The sequence below is a fragment of the Tachypleus tridentatus genome, chromosome 6 (assembly GCF_004210375.1).
Source record: "Tachypleus tridentatus isolate NWPU-2018 chromosome 6, ASM421037v1, whole genome shotgun sequence".
In the NCBI taxonomy this organism is placed as follows: domain Eukaryota; kingdom Metazoa; phylum Arthropoda; class Merostomata; order Xiphosura; family Limulidae; genus Tachypleus; species Tachypleus tridentatus.
Genome location: NC_134830.1, coordinates 144,927,695 through 144,945,878, shown reverse-complemented (window position 1 = coordinate 144,945,878; position 18,184 = coordinate 144,927,695). Strand labels below are relative to the sequence as shown.

The 18,184-nt window shown below is 34.2% G+C and overlaps 1 protein-coding gene across 2 annotated transcripts in view; it reads left to right on the top strand.

The window, feature by feature from the left end:
• The window catches only part of LOC143253950 (zinc finger protein 474-like), a 38,631-nt gene extending 24,652 nt beyond the window's left edge, over positions 1 to 13,979 (top strand). The window contains exons 4-6 of one of the 2 annotated variants that reach the window (XM_076508593.1): positions 7,635 to 7,898; positions 12,347 to 12,536; positions 12,940 to 13,979. In XM_076508593.1, coding sequence (XP_076364708.1) covers positions 7,635 to 7,898; positions 12,347 to 12,536; positions 12,940 to 13,145 — 660 coding nt within the window. In that variant the 3' untranslated portion in view covers positions 13,146 to 13,979. Of the gene's footprint in view, positions 1 to 7,634; positions 7,899 to 12,343; positions 12,537 to 12,939 lie in introns of both variants that reach the window. The other variant, XM_076508592.1, reaches the window with a different exon arrangement.
• The last annotated feature ends 4,205 nt before the right edge of the window (positions 13,980 to 18,184 follow it).

Here is an 18,184-nt window from a genome sequence, read left to right as displayed (position 1 = left end):
TTTTTCTAATCTTCAATCATCCAGTATTAGTGATCCCGTGCCCACTGTAGCCTCATCTTCCAGTTCTTAGCTGACAGGAGTGGAACCCGGCGTGGTCTCCTGCTACTGCAGCCCATCCACTTTAAGGTTCGATGCATTGTGCGTTCAGAGATGCACTTCTACACATCATTATTGTAAAGAGTGGTTATTTGAGTATTTGTGGCCTTCTTGTTAGCTTCAACGAGCCTGGATATTCTCTTCTGACCTATCTCATTAGCAAGGTGTTTTTGCTTACAGAACTGCCACTTACTGGATGTTGTTCTTTGCACCATTCTCTATAAACTCAAAAAACTTTATTGCATGACAATTTCAGGAGATTAGCAGCTTCTTAGATGAAACCACTACGTCTGGCACCAACATTCATTCCAAATGGTCAAAATCGCTTAGATCACGCATCTTCCCCATTCTAATGTTTGGTCGAACAACAACTAAACCTTTTGACCATGTTTGCATACTTTATATACTGAATTGCATCGACATGATTCACTGTTTGGCTATTTGCGTCAAAGAGCAGGTGCACCTAATAAAGTGGCCATTGAGTGTATTATTTGTGTCGCCTTATTCTAAAAACACATTTATGCACAGCAGACTGTTGAAGAACGTACATATGCGGTATGTGGACATAACGAAGTAAACATGTAACTGAATCTGTTTGTTGCATTAATTTGTGTTATTTTATTTTAAAGGAAGCATTATTTTTTATTCTGATGAGGTTTTGCTGCTCATCTTTTTTTACATTACACTGTGACGTTGGTGGAAGCTGGTAATTAAATCTATGATGATACAATCTTTGCCTTTAAGAGGGTCCTTTGAGAACAACTTTACATCTTGCTTGTTGTAGTTTTATACCAGTACATATATTTATTATTTGTTATACTTATCTTACTTATTTTGAATAAGTTCAATGTGGTGGATGGGAGGAGAAAAAACAAAAAACAATGTGGTAGTAAACCGCTGATAAACGTGCGACATCCAACTGAACGCATATGTACGTGTTTAGCATAAAAGGTATTCTTTGTAAATGGATATACAAACTTAAGAAAAAAAGATTAGTAAAAGTTGTTATTTTAAAATGGAGGGAATAAGGATCTGCAGAAATGTACAGTAAAAAGTTGAATCGAGATGCAAAGATTAAATATTCAAGCCTGCAAGTAAGGACACTAACAGAAGTAAACAATCAGGGTTGGAAATGGTGTCTACATTATTTTCTCAAGCTGCAAGTCTCTATTTTGATTCTATTAAAAGTGATAAGTACTATAAACACTATGGCAAAGTTACCTTACTTCAGTTCAGCTCGTTTAGATTATTTGTAAAAAAAATAATATGAAGTCCAGTCCGTTTAACAATAAGAAAATAATTTATTACTTCAATAGCTATCTATAAAACCTACATGATACATTCACTAGTACGTGTAACTTCATAAACAAAATTTGTTCAACGATTTTACGTTTAGTGTTGCATTTAATTTACAGATAAACTTATTTACAGAATTTTCTTGCTAATCGATCTATGACAAACACACTATCTTACTAACTGAATCTAAGACGAACAAACTCACTAATTTTCATTGTCTAACCCATTAACTTACACTGAACTGATTAACTAGCTTTAATTATTCAATATTCAATCTGGTATTTTTATGTTTTCACTTTCTATATACTATGAGAAAGTTCTAGATTCTACATAAACCTAAACTTTAATGAAATTTCTAAGCTTCACCGTGTAAACAAAACAACGTATGAACAAAAACAACAAAGCTGTTAAAAACTAGTTGGAGTACCTTGCACAGAAGTTATGCAAATTTATGATTAATGAAAGGGTATAATGGTAAAAAAAAACCACCGTAAAACTGCAAAACACAATATGTGAAACCGCAACTTTACAAATATTCTCCCATAGACTCAAGAAACCTTCATGCCAAATTTGGCGAAAATCCAAAATAGGGGACTAAGTAGTCTTCACAGCAAAAACATCCATAAAAACAGCAAAACTTAAAATACAAAATTACAAGTTTGTAAATGTCTCTCTATAGATCCAATGAACCTTCATAACAAATTTGGTGAAGATCCATTTAAAGGAGGTGAGGTAATAGTAAAACATAACAACACCCATGAAAACCGCAAAACTGAAAACTATATGTACCCTCTGGATAAGCCTAATTAGTCTCAATATTAATTCTGTCGAAAATCCATCCACGCCCTGCGAATTAGTTACATTTACATACAAAAGAGAATACAATTATATTTATATAGATATAGTTTAGAAAAACAGTTTTGATAAAAGCAACCAGGCAATATTGCAGATATTCAGTTTCACCAAACTTTACCAAAGGCAGCAGGTAATCCCCATGGACCCAAACTTTTTAGACAAGTTCAGTTGCCACCTGTAAAGTTTCCTAAAGATCTGTGATTGCATGACAGATAATTTCACACACAACAAATGGTAAAATACAAATTTCTGATTGAACACTCTTTTAGTACAGCACGTTTTGTCAGAACTAGAGAAATACAATGAATATCTATGAAAGGCTCAAACGCCTGTTCGTTCTTGCCAGAACATCTACAACACAGTTTGGTTCAACTTTAATATCACAGTGAATGTATAATGAGGTCAGGCCATTCAATCGATCTTCAGTGGTGGTATTTCTCAAATACGTTTTGAGTCTTCTGAGAGTTGAAAACGAACGCTTCACTGAGCTCGTTGACACAGGCAGCATGGCAAATACTTTCAACAGTCTAGAAATGACTGGGAACATTACTGCATTGCACATTACATATGCATCTATGACATTTTTTGGTCTGTTGTTCGCAAGTGATTTGTACCAAACCCTAAGTTCACCTACTGCAGCTAGTGAAGTGCTGTCAAAGTCAGCCTTGTCACTCTTTAATTTGGTCACATTGTTGTGCTGTAGGTCCTGACCGTTCTGTGGTAGATCCTGATGGTAGTAGACACATGAAGTTTGTAAGGAGAGTTTTGTGACTGGTCAGACGGTTAAATATTTGTCAAAGAAAGTGATCAACAAATGGTACAAATACAACAACACGAAAGTCTTTTAGCCTGCCTTGGCATTATGATGTCAATTTGAAGCTCACTGCACAGAGTTTGAACCTCACAGAAAATGTTGTTAAATTCATTTACAGTATTATTTCTGAGTGAACAGATTAAATCTTTCACTATTTCTGCGTGATGCATCGCAGCACCTAAATCAATGTTCTGTTGCTGCAGTAAGTTGCACAGAGGTAAACTAAAGGAAAACAATTTAGCAATGGTAAGTAGAGTGATGATGACTTCTGGTTGTGTTATAGAACACAACAATTGATTGGCTGGCAGAATCTCTGTCTTGCCAACCTGATATGGTCTCAAGGGCATCTGCAACTGCATGGATTAATTCTAGAAAGACAATGACTGAGTCATGCCTTTCAACCCACTGGGTAGGGAAGAGATCTTTCAAACGTTTTTTTTTTCGATTCAGGTGCTTTATTCTCCACCGAAAGAGCCAAAACATGCTTTCGTTTGGGTGTATTGAGAAAGTTTTCAATGCTAGAAATTACTCCCATGCAATTTCGCACAGGAACTTCTTTACAAGCATCAGAAATTGCCCAGTTTAGGGAATGGGCACTGCAGTGTACATATGGTGCAAGTGGAAATTTATCAGTTATGTGTCTCTGGATACCATTGAATTTCCCACTCATAGAGGTAGCACCGTCGTACCCTTGTCCTCGCAGGTAAGCCATGTCAATACCATATTTTTCAGATTGGTTATGATAAAATCAGCCAAGTTTCTGCCTGTCACATCATAAACAGGTATAAATTGCAAAATATCTTTCTTTCATTGCAACAGAGTTGTCATTGACATGTAAATATCTAACACAGCGAAAACTATTTAATGCCTGAAATATCTGTTGTTTCATCAGCTAATATTGAGAAACACTTTGCAGCATTAACCCTGTCTACCAAAGCATCAAGAACATGAGTATTACAGGCATTGATGATTTCATTTTGAATTTGAGGACTCAGATACGTAGCATTTCTCTTTGTACTCTTAAGGCTTGCTGAAAGCTTGACCCTGTAGCGCAAAATTGCCCGAAAATTCCATCATTATTTATGGGCTCCTCATCGGTTTCACCAACAGACATTGGACTAGAGTCATATTTTCCCCTCAAAGCTAAACCCTGTCTCCCACGCAGCAATACAGTATCAATAATAGGCATTAAATATTGCCAGTTCTGTTCAATTTCTTGCTTGTAAGGTGCATCAAGCTGCAAGTGCACAGATGAACTTGTGTTTACGACCTGTGGAAAATTGTTAGCTTTTTCTTTGCTGTCTTGGTGGTACTGTTTCAATTCATGTGCCTTGAAGTCTTCAACAGCCTTTTTCCAGTTTGTATATGGAAATTTCACTAGTTGTCCCAATTTCTAGCTTCCAACACCAGCACCATCAGGAGCAAAAAGACAGCAGTACTTGCAGAAAGCACCCTTTGCATGTTGACTGTAGAGTAGCCATCTCCACTGTGAAAGCCAACGATGCAGAGTGTTTGCATGATTTTTAATACAAAATTAATATAATGAGGAGTCGACTTACCTGTTTACCAATACTGACATCATCAGAAATGTAATTTCCAATGTTCAAGACTGGACCTGAGGTGGTAGTGGCAGCACTGGTAGAAGGCCACGGTGATGACTCTGACAATTCTGATTCCACCTGATTGGCTGGAGCAGATTGATCAGGTTCAGCCTCATAAATGGTTTAAAGAACCCATGCAGTGTCTTTTGCTTTTTCAGACTTGACATAGTGAATGATTGTTATCGCAACTTCTGTTTGTCAACGTCACATTCACAGTACCATTGGCGCCAATGGTTCTAGGTTAGTGCCATGGTGCTTTGTTTGTTTGTTGTTTGTTTTGGAATTTCGCACAAAGTGAATGATCCACTAATAGCAGTGTAAGACTGGCAGCTAGTCATCACCACCCACCGCCAACTCTTGGGCTACTCTTTACCAACAAATAGTGGGATTATTATGCCATGGTGCGAGCATGCCAGCCATGGTGTCAGCCACGGTGCCACCCACTGTATATTTGTGAAGTTAATTCTTGAAATCCAGGGAATCGGAACATACACTGTCCATGACATTTGAATACAGATTATAGACACTATACATATATTTTGTACTCTCTTGAGTGACTATATTTTATATGTTGATGACAGGACTGTAGGCCTACTTTGCTACGCCTTATAACTTTAAGCTATATATTATATATATATATATATGCCAATATATTTACCTATGATTTAAAAAAATAAGACAAATACCTCAGTGTACCATTCTGTAATTTGCAAAAATGTAGTTTCAAAATGCAGAATTCAGGTTTTTCTTTTATGTTTTTATTAAAAAATTTCCCGGGGGCATAACCCCGGACCCCTAGCATGGCTTCGCGTCTGCGGCGCTTGCATCAAGCACTCAAACTAACCACTCCACAAATGGCCATTTCTGGCTACGTTCCTGAAACGCAGACGAAAAATTATGAATTGAATTTGAATCTACAATGTTTCGATTCTTGTTTTCATTCTGAAAAGGTATGTGTGTATGAGAATAAAGAAAATTTTATTTAAGCGTCACAATAATTAAGAAACGAGTGTTTTTGCATATAAATTCTCAACAAGTGGGTTTCTCGTCATCACTGATTATTATTTCATCACGGCGACTGTACGAGAAGTGTAAGTTTTTGTGTTTTTCTCAGTGTATTTGTACTTACCTGTTACCTGTTACCATTATGTCTGAACTAGCATACCGTACACCACTATTAACAGTACACGCTCACACGATCGTTAAGAAACTAAGGAATTTAAACCAACGAATTATTAATAGAAGAAATGACATTTATTTTAAAGGAACGCCTTTATACCTATATTAATATAATAAATAAAATTATATATTCAAACATCTAATACCGCCCTCTACATTTCGACACACAGTTACACAACCCCTTTCAAACATGTGGTCAGCTTCCGGTCAGTTACCTCTTTCTTTGTGAACCTGACGATGACCGAAGAAGGTCGAAACGTTGTTCGCTCTTCTATGTAAAGTGTTTTCTCAGCCCAAACGAGCCGTTTTTGCATATAAATTTCTCAACAAGTGGGTTTCTCGTCATCACTGCTTAGTATTTTGTGTTTTATGTTTGAATATTCAGTATTTTTCATATGTATATACAATTTTGAATAGTTTCTTCTATGGTAAACGTGTACATATGTAAAGAAACTGGATATAAAAATATGACATGTAGTACATTTATTTTACTAGTTGCGAAGAGTTTATGCAATTATTGTAATCTAGAATTTTAATATTAACATCTCAATGGTGACATTAAGATCGGAAGGTTTAATAAGATAGGCCTAGAACGTTTATATAGCTCTAAGGATGAGACATTTAAAATGTTATTGTACGTTTGTTTATTTATTTTATTTTCATGCAAAGCTACACAAAGGTTATTTGCACAAACCGTCCCTAATTTAGCAGTGAAAGACTAGAGGGAAGGCACCTAGTCATCACCACTCACTGCCAACTCTTGGGCTACTGTTTAACCAAGAAATAGTGGAATTGACCGTTATATTATAACATTTCCACGGCTGAAAGGGCGAGCATGTTGGTTGTGATGGGAGATTCGAACCCACGATTTTCATATTACGAGTCGGGCGCCATAATTACTTGGCCATCGCGGGTGTATTATTGTACATTCGAATGTAGATTATAATTACGAGATAGTTGTAAAGTATGGAGCATTTACAAGATAGATTGCAAATCAGTCAATATGTTTAGCAATCGCAGTTGCCTTGTACAAGTCAGTTGATTTGGTTTATATTTTTGTATGATATAGGAGTACAGCAACCTACAGTAGTGTTCAAGTTTGTAGAAAAGTTAAAGGAGGAAATAAAATAATTTGTTATTGTTACGAAGGCTGAAATCTGAATTATTTTCACCAGGTAATATAAAATAACCCGCTAACAAAAGAATGACGTTATAACACAATGTTTACTTTTGGGTGATTAAAGGAAGTAACTGACCGTCAACTCATTACGTCCACCATTCTAATAATTTCCTCAGTGTAAATCTGAATAAAACAACAGTAGATGTATACAACAGACAGCACATAGAAAAATGGAAACAAAATAATCTTGCAAAATTCCTTTTCCATAGCGCGTATACAACATCTGATAAATAATATTTTTTAAATAATACATGTGTATATACATATTAAAAAACAAGCAAGTGCATTATAGAATGAACAACACTTTTTCTACAATAAAATCATCAAATTTTTCTTTATACACTATTCACATACGTTTTCTAAATGGGTTCGATAAATGTGAATAGGGGTTTTAACAGTGGTTTAGTTGCATTAAAAATATATTCATAAATTACTGTCACTTTACTGTATAAGTTGTAGTGTGCTTATTTTTTGTACTGTTCATCATTTGGAGAGTATTGCTTTTGTTTATCGAGAAAACTACCTAACCTTGTTTTAAACTTTAAAGTGTTATGAATGATTAGATTCTTTGTATTTGTAATGAAAAAAAAAAGTTGCCCAATTTTGTTTGTAGAAGTGGAGAATTGCAAATGAGGACCCAGCTCCAGAGCAAAAACAACCAGAACCTGAAAAACCAGACTGCGACAATACTGTGTCACGTGATCAGAACAGTGACGCCTCATGGCAAGCATTTCAAGCTCAACTTATTCGGTGCTCTAATTGTGGTCGAACATTTTTTCCAGAGCGCCTACCTGTCCACCAGAGGGCATGCAAGTCCAAAAGTGAAGGTGTAGGTCGAAAAACTAATAACGTTTTTACTGAGGATACTGAAGAACCGGTAAGCAATTATAAATATCTAGATCAATTAGAATTTTAATAATGTTACCACGCATATTTCTTCTCAAACAATTTGTAGTTAGAAATGAACATTCATAAAATCCATTAATATATTCGTACAATTACGTGGGAATTTTTTGGATCCCATTAATATTTAAAACTATATACTATATTTATATACATTCTTCATCCTATGTATTCAACTGGATAGGTTGCTTAAAATAAACATGACGGTTTGGGGTTTTAAAGTTGCTTTATTAAGACAATATCATAAATTTTATCTTTGTTGAAAGTTTTGTTAGTTTTTGATGCTGAAGAAGTTTAGAGAAACTATTGAAAATTTGGCCAGATTATTTTCTATACACTATTGTTATTTCTAAGAGCACAATCATCTGCACTTTAATAATTAACTGTTTTTTTATTAAAAGTAATAAATTCCGACTATTGTAAAAATTAGTACATAAATTATAAAGAGTTAGCATGAATACTTTTTACATTAAATATGTTGTAAGGTTCCATATAATCTGGCTGGCTTGGGTGCTCGATTGTGGACCTTGGGATAGAACCTCGTAACCAAACATGCTCACTCTTTCACCCGTGAGGCTGTTCTAACGAGAAAGGCAATCGCGCTATTAGTTGATGAAGGGTAGACCAACACTTGCTAGTGGATGTCATTGACTAGCTGCTTTCCGTCTTGTCTACCACTTCAAAATTAGGAACGGCTAATAAGCTAGCCAGTAAATAATTTTGCGCGAAATTCAACAAACAAACAAGAATGTCGTATTGGTATATCCTATGTTTTAAGCGAGACGTTTTTAGAAATTTGTATTCCTATTTATTCAGAAGGAAGTTTAACTTAAATTGATGTGTATGATTTTACTGTATGGAACTTTATTCAAGGTTTCAAAATTTCAGCCACATGTAATAAGCGACTTAGACTAGAGTGTGTGTTTATATGTGTGTTTTCTTATTGCAAAGCCACATAAAGCTATCTGCTGAGCTCACCGAGAAGAATCAAACCCCTGATTTTAACGTTGTAAATCCTTCTTAGATTTACGGTTGTATTAGCGGGGGGCAGACTAGAGTTAGTTATCAACGTTGATGGTTATAATAATTGGTATATGATTTATTCAGTTCGTCTGTTGCTGTCAGCCAGTTAGTTCAGTATTATAAATAATGAGTTTATGTTTCAATAAAGAAATAAATGTGGAATTTTAGTTAGACGTAGCACATGATTATAAATATTGATTCATGTTTAACATATTCAGTTTTAAAAATTCGTTCTAATTACAAGAAAGTAATGTTGCAGTTTTAATAACACATCACATATTTATGTATGTGTAGATAGATATGAACACTTAAGTCTAATATGAAATTTAAAACAAAAAGAAGGAGAAAAACATAAGATACGAACATTGGACTGAAGGAAAAAATCTCAAATAATTTTAGTTGAATAGAAATAAACAGTTTTCAATTGTTAACGATTTTGCATATTACTGTACAATATAAAGCAAGAAAAAGTGCCAGGAAAAAGTCAAGAATTAGACTTCAGGCTACTTTCAAAGAACAATAGAAGGTAAATCGCAGGTGAAACAATAAAAGGTAAATCACAGATAAAACAATAGGAGGTAAATCACACGTGAAACAATAGGAGGTAAATCACAGGTTAAACATCAATATCTTTTTCATCTTCATATTTAGTACAACAGGAACTCATGGAAGTTATTGGGTTCAGCAAACGGTTAATATTTTGTGTGTTCCCTTTTTGCTTTAATAACTACAGACAGTCTTCCAGGCATTGTTGCAACATATTTAATCAAACTGTCCTTTGGGGTTTTACTCCAAACGTCTCTGATGTATTCCTTTAGAATTTCTTTAAAAGTAACCCTTGATTTTTCAAGTTTTTGATCTATCAATTCCCAGACCTTCTGCTCAACTGGTTTAAGATCGGGGTTCTGTGGGACCATTGCATCCTTTGAATGACTTCAGTAATTTTTCTTCATCAAGTAATTTCTACAATGGTTGGATAAATGTTTGGGGTCAATATCTTCTTGGCAGTAGAATCCTTTACCAATAATATCCAAACCACTGTGTATACCATGACGAATCAGTATATGATGGTACTTTTGCTGGTCCATTATTCCATCTATTTTGCAAATACTTCCTATCGCCTCAGCAAAAAACACTCCTAAACCACCACACTGTCGTGGTATGGTACTATGCATTAAGGTAAATATCTTTTACTTTTATTCTGCTTAATGTACAACCTAGGCTTTCAACAAAATGTTTCAAATTCGAACTCATCCGTCCATAACACTTTTTACAATCGTCGACAGTCCAGTTTTTGTACTTTTTAGAAACTTTCAGTCTCTTCACAATATTTCGAGATCGAAGTAAAGGTTTTAAAATTGCTACACGACCAAATATTCCATTTTTGTTGAGTCGTCTTGAAACTCTGGACAATTTTCCGTCATTTGATGCATGGTCGTTTATCTCATACTTGAGATCAATAGCAGTCTCCCCTCTGTCCCGAAAGTCGCATAAACAAAGATACTTAACGTCGGTATCATTGAGTTTATGTATTATACCTCTTTATTTCCTATTTACAAATTTACTTGTCTTGGTCTTAGGATCTAGGGTGCACTTGACGACAGTGTTTGGGGAGCATTTCAAATCTGCAGCAATTTGCCGGAGACCGGCCAGCATCATGTAAAGCTTTCATGCGAACTCTCTGTTCTACTGACAATTCTCTTGCTTTTAAGGCTATGGCATGAAAACAAAACTTAATATATAGTGTTAAACATTGTTTTATCAAGGTTATTTGTGAAGTGCTGTTAAATTAATTTTTCTAGCATATTAGCTCAATGCTGCTTTTTTCTATTTAGTTAAGACACTGTATGGGATACGATGACAATTATTTCATACATTACATTTGATCAGTATGTCCATTAGAATATAACCTTTATGACATGTCCTTGGTAGAGGTATATGGTAATTCTAAAGAATGATAATTATTCATCCTGGCTTATTCAGTTGTCAACAGGGATCAATAAAGTATTACCATAGTGTTGAAATCTACATTCTGTAATGGCATAAAAGAAATAGTCCCATAAAATAGAAATAGTTACATAATATTCTCTTTTCCTAATACTTTTCTACAATACTGTACATGAGTTTCTATAGTTTTAACATGAGTTTCAGAAGGTTGTGTGAGCTTACTGGTTTGGTGGAATGTAACAGATGTTACTTTTACTAGAATAAAATATCCGTGTTCTGGTGTGGAATTAAAAAAAACCATCTCATGATTTGCAATTACCTGTCAAGTTTCTTCCCTATCTCCAATTACTTCTAACGCAAAGCCTGTCACGGTTTGGTGATTGGGGCACTTGATTCGTAATCTGGAGATCACAAATTTGAGTCCACGCCACCAAACATACTCGTTCTGTATGATTACTGACTGGGCTAGGTACCCTAGTGTAAATATTTCTGACTTGCAAAGATACTGATCGTATCATAAATTGATGGGACTAAGATTGAAATGAGTGGGAAAACTTTTATAGTTACCACAAAAATATCCGTACATGAAGAAAGTTAAAACATCTGTGCATACCCTACTCATAATCCAGCGGAATTAAACGTATGGTCTTGGATACCATGGACGGATCCCTTTGGAATACTAAAGGATCCAGGAATACAAAATAAGATGCCAGATGCAGATTCAGCGACTCTGAAACTCAGTACTTAGATCTCAGCATGTATGGATGATCTTCCGGGCGCATTTTAGCCATCTTAGGTAGAGGTACCATGCAATTTAGATAATGACTCCCTACACACACACACACACACACCTGTTACGTTTAGTCCTAGCTGCTCTAAAACTGGGGGATGAGTTAGTGGACAAACAAATACGCTACAAAATTGACTTTAAGATTTGATGGCTCTAGCTGCATAGAGCCAGCTTTCGGTGATTCTCGTTGACTGCGATATTGATCAGAGACTGTAGAAACATCTGCTCATTTCAGCAAACCTACGCACTTTTCTTTTTTAAATAAGTTATATTTCTAGTCAATAAACAGAATAAATACAATTTAATAGTTGAAGATAAATTAAACTTCCACTTTTTACAAGTTTAATAATTTCCGAACTTCTTCATGACCTAAAAACCCAAACTACTAAAACAAGTAAATTAATAATTAATAAACTGCTTAATAATGACCATAGTTTCTGGCAGTTCAAAGAAAAGGGTATCATAAATTAAGTATTTGTTTCAGTCCCCAAAATACCCATTTTTGTAAAAGAGGAAAAACATGATTTTATTTTGTTTTTCCTATTTCACTAAATACTTTAACTCAGAAAAGCGGTTATAAGGTATGCGCTGAAAATCTTTACGATTTGTAGTAAAGAGCTTAATATTTTTATTCTTTTTTTTATATATATTTTCATAAGCAGCAAAGGTTGATAGAAACTGCCCTTAAAAGAATTATTCTTATCACCTGCTACATTTGTGGTCGACAATTTGACCTCACGTCAATCTCCTTGCATGAGTCACGGTGTCTACAGAAATGGAAAATAGAAAACAGTAAACTTCCCAAAGAAATACAGAGACCAGAGCCAAAGAAACCCGAACCAATATTTAAAGGTAAGCTTCAGCTAAACTGAAGTTAGAGAAAACTAACTTTCTGAAAACCTTATCCTGCTAAAATGATCAATCTTATACTGATTATATTATATTTATTTTTTAATGGTTAAACCACAAAAAGTTTGATTTCAACTTCGTATATAGTCAGTGTTATTACACAATGTAGAGGTATTATAAACTTTACATTATTTTTATCTATAAATTGGATGTTTTGTTACTTGCTTATAGAAATTTGGAATTAGCTTAGAAAACTGAGAATAGATTAATAACTCCAGAGTTTTAGCAGAACTAAGTCATGCAAAGAACGCGTTGCGTTATAGCATAAACATGTTTCTAGCGTTATGATTAAGTTTCATTAAAGTACTTACACTAATACTTTCGTCGTTATGTTTTGCTTTGTTAGAAGATGGAACAGTAGATTTTGCTGCTATGGCCCAAGCTACTTGGCAGAACCACTTGGAACAATTAGTGCCTTGCTCTCGATGTGGTCGTACATTTTTTCCAAACCGTTTAGTTGTGCACATCAGAAGCTGTAAAGGTCAAGGTCATGTAGCTGAACATTCACTCAACTTACCAAAGAAAGAAACCCCTCAACTGCCGGAAACTTGATAATTGGCTCACAGTTACAAGCCTACAATTTAGGGATTTTTTTTTCTTTTTCTCCAACAAACTAAAATAGATTAATACTACTCAAAAGCCTAACTTTTTATAAGTATTTTATATAGGAGATTTTTTAAAGAATCAGTTAAACTATTGAAAACTGAATATTTTGTTAAAAGAACAGGGATTAGTTTATGGGTATTTAAAAAAAACATTACTTATGACTGACTTAGGCTAAAACAAAAATATACCACTGAATTATCTGTTAAAATATATTTAACGATTTATTACAGAAAAGAAAGAGATTTGTTGAAAAGGCAACAGTCTTCGTAAACACTTTTAATAATACTAGAACATCAAGTGTACATGTTAGCGTATAATTTTACAAACTGAAATTATACTATACTGGCTGTAAATTATATTTTACCTTAAAGGAATTTTTAATCTTGTTAACTTGTGTATTTTATAGAATTTCTCAAATAATTATGTAAATAGTAAAATTTTGTTACTAATGGCATAGGTGGCGCATAGCAACAAATGAACTGACTGTTTTTCATCGCATATTTTATGTAACTCGACAGCAACTCTCTCTCTCTCTCTCTCACTCTAGGTGTTTGGGTATATAAATTTGTATACCCAGGAGGGTCAGGTACACTAGACCTCTTCCTCCTTCCTTTACGTTGTTTGAGTGGACTTATTAGTATATTTAAAGTAAATACAGAGGGCCAGAGTGATAAGCATAACGAAACTAAGGCCCTTTTCAGCGCAATGTCTATATATATTGTTCTTTCTTTTTTTTAAATTTATTATTTTTAATAAGTCTAGAACGTAGGTGGCCTGTTTTATTTTAGCACTAGTTGGTTATTATATATATATATTATTTGTTATATTTTTAAGTCGTTTTTTATTTTTAAGTCGTTTTTTATTTTATTGTTATTTTTAAACTTGATTTTAGCTTAAAGATCTAATGTACAAGTTTAACGGGGAGACGTGTTTAGGTCTCTCTTCATCATATATGCAATATCTGTCTAGTTCGCATAACAACTCATTTTTTCGCAAATTTTTATCAAAATATTTTATTGTACCATGCAGAAGTCTATCTGGTATTGTTTGTGCATTTGAGTATTTGTGCATGAACTTTGAGGAAGTGGTTTTAGGTACTCTATATGCTGTTGCAATTAATGTATTCTGTAATGTTTGGAGTGTGGTTTGCAATTGTTTTTCACTTACGTTAATCCACGCAGGAGCTGCATAGCCTATTACTGGTGTAATATGTTTTGTATATTTTAATGATGTTTTCAGGGGTTGTTCCATAATTTTACCAATTAGACTCCTAGCATAGTTTATTCTTCGTCAAATTTTAGTTTTTATGTTATTTACATGGTTTATCCAGGTAAGTTTAGAATCATATGTTAGCCATAAACATTTTGCAGATGTAGCAGTTTGTAAAAGCTCTCCGTTCATGTAAATCTGGGGTTGAACTTTTTGATGTTTCATTGATTTTGAAAATATGACTAATTGTGACTTCGCTGTGTTTATTTTAATTCTATATTTTTTGCAGTATTCATTTAATCTGTTTGGTTGAGGTTGTATGTTAGTGGTTGCTATTTCTGATGTAGGGGCACTTTTCCAAATTACTACATCATCAGCGAACTGTGTCGTGAATCCACGATTTGGGTCTTTAAGTGGCATATTATTCACATACATGATGAAGAGAATAGGACTAATCACCCCTCCTTGAGGGACACCAGCTTCTGGAGTGAAGAACTCCGAGAAAGTTTCCTCTCCGTTTATTCTACATTTTCTATTTTCCAAAAAAGTTAGATAACCAATGAATAATTCAATGCGGTAATCCCATTTCATACATACGGAACCGAATACCATTGTGCCATACAGTGTCGAATGCTTTCTCTGTATCAAGGAAACAAGCGACAGTGCATTCTTTTTTATTAAAGCTATTTATTATCGTTTCAGTTAATCTAACTAAATGATCTATTGTTTGTCTATACTTTCTGAATCCGTTTTGTTCCTCTGGTAATTTTAAGTAAACTCTCCAAAAATGTGGAGAGTCTATTACTTATTATTCTTTCAAGAATTTTTTTTACACAGCTGGTCAGGCTGATCGGTCTATAACTATTTGGCTTATTAGCTGGTTTTCCTTCCTATTTGGAACATTAATATATTAGCTTGCTTCCAAAAAACTGGGGTGTATCCAGATTATAGAGTTAAATTAAAAATAGCTAATAGGTGGTCAAATAATTTTGGAGTGCCTTTTTTGAGAAGAATTGTTTGTATTTCATTATTTCCTGGTGCTTTGTTGTTTTTTTTATTTTTGATTGTTTGTTTGAGTTCAGTTAGTGTGATTTTTTTGGTGAGTAGTTGGGTATTGTAGTCATATGTATTGTTAGTGTTGCTGTTAATAATGTTATTTGTTACATGATTGTTTACTTTGTTGAAGTAATAGTTTTCATGTCCTGATCATTATGTGTTTTGTAATTGTTTGTTTTGTTTGTTTTTGAATTTCGCGCAAAGCTACACGAGGGCTATCTGCCCAATGTAATTTTAAAACAAGAAATTCACTATCCATACAAGAACCAATTACTTATTTTACGAAATAAGTAAAAATGTATTCAGTTTGACACACACACACACACAAAAGAACTATTTTAAAATCGTAGCTGAAGAACAAAGGTCACGTCTTTTTCTTTTACTCGTGTGTTGTGTTAGTGAACAGAAATTAGAAAACCCTCGTGCTAATCCAGAACATTTTAATTTATTTTAACGTTTACGTCGGTTTACTTTACTCTGAGGAAATGCTACACCAACTTTATGACTATTATAAAAAAGTAGTATTGTTGAAATAAGCATCAGCCATTCTAGAATGGAAGGTGGCAAGAAATAAATGTTACTAGATATATGTATTAGGCTAACACCAAGCAATTTAACTGGACACAAAGAAGCAAAATATATCGCATGGAAGAAAAGGGTTATCTCACTAGATTTCGCATCTGAACAACCATTTACTGACAACAACAGATACGTTTAGATATTTAAAAAAACAAGAAATGTCTGGTCACTTCAACAAAGCCTATAATATAATGAAAACAAAAAGTTATCTTATGAATTTCAGTTTCATTCGAAGTGTCTCAGTAATATATTACAACATCAACAACCAATTTCTTGACATGTAACTCATCTTATATAGCTATTAACATAAATCATAGAAATAAGATAGGCGAAGGATTTAAAATATTCAAATAGTGAACAGATGGAATAAAGTTGGAATTTATAAAAGAACTTTATTCTGGCTGAGTGCCTTAAATTTGTCTGTTTTATGAATCGTAATATGAAAGCTTGGTGCTGTAAGTTCTCGCACGTAACTCATAACTAATCCATAAATTTCACAGTGTGGCCAGTACTTCATTATATAACAAGCATTAATTACACGAGGTAACCAAAACTATGACTTTGTTGTTTAAGTAGCGTTGTATTAGTATACTGTAAAATTGATAAATACCGATAAATGTAATTAACGGTTGACTTTCTTACTTTTTTTATATGTCCTTTTGGTTTTATTTTTGTAGTTTCGTGTAACTGTTATGCAGTTTCGTATAGCTATTAAGTAAATGATGCATAAACTGAGAATGTTTTTAACACATTATATATGCGTATACTTATATATACACACATAGTTGTTCTTACTTACCAAACGATGTTTTATTTTCATAAATATGTAGAATTTTCAGGGAAGTCAGTAATTATAAAAATATTATGGAAGTGTTGTGATATCCATAGAATTTATGGTACTAGTGAACAAAGCTCGCCTTGTAGCTATTTAACATTAGGAGAAATAATAAAAGAAGTGTACAGGGTGGCCCGTAAGTCCCTACCCATCCATATATCTTATGTATCCAGTGTATCTGTGTGCTGTCCGTCATTCTCGCGCTCATGTACCCACGTACTTTTCACAATACGCTCTGTAAGCTTACATCGGCCATATTTCTCTGAAAAAAGGAAACAAATTTATAATACATGCGTAATTGAATATAACATAATAACATATGGATGGGTAGGGACTTACGGGCCACCCTGTACTAGCTGATACTCCTCTGTATAGAAGAATACCGTTAAATTACTTACTTTATTGATAAATTAGGATGTAGCAATAACTTAGTACAAATCAAAAATTGATAGCAAACTAAAAAACAACCTTACAAATTAATCTATAAAGATAATATTTAGCATAGGAGGAACCAGTACAACTCTAAGTGTACACACATATTTCAAACTGCTCAATGAAGTATAATTGTCGAAACATTTTTCCATATACAAAAATTATGACAATTGATATTTATTTTAAAGATTAATTTTCAACAAATTTAATAATTGCCTTAGAAACTGTACTTTGGTTAGGTATAATACCTATGTGGTTGCCATATTTTTAAACACTTTAGTTTTTGAGTAAAAAATGAAACAAAATTTACGGGTCCTCGAACTCAAGTTCCTCTCGGTGGTTCGGCTGTTTCCGTGACGTTTTACAACTATGACGTAATAGTTGCCAAACACGCTTCGTTGCGCACCGACCATTGTGTTCCTTTCAGTGCTGGTGTTTTTTGTAAATCTATCGGTGCTTTTTTCGGATTACATACTTTGTGAGACTATTTTTTGTCTTGATATTGCTACTTTATGATTGTTTTATGATAACATGGTTTACTGCGTTGTTTATGGTTGTAAAAACGGTTCGGCATTGGGCAAAAGCTTCTTTTCGTTTCCGTGCAAGGAGAAGGAACCGGCAAGGTGGCGACAGTGGGTGCGGATGGTCAATAGGAAGAACTGGACTCCTTCACACCATGCAAAGCTTTGTCAAGATCACTTTGAACGCTCATGTTTTATGTCGGATCCCACTGTTTTGGATTCCGTGGGTTTCAAGCCAGGCAGGTTGAGACTGAAAATACCATCGGCAGTAGACAGGATCGTCCCAACCATCTTTCTTCGTGTAGAGCTGAGGACTGATCTCAGCATGCAGCGTACAGGTTCCACTCCTCTGA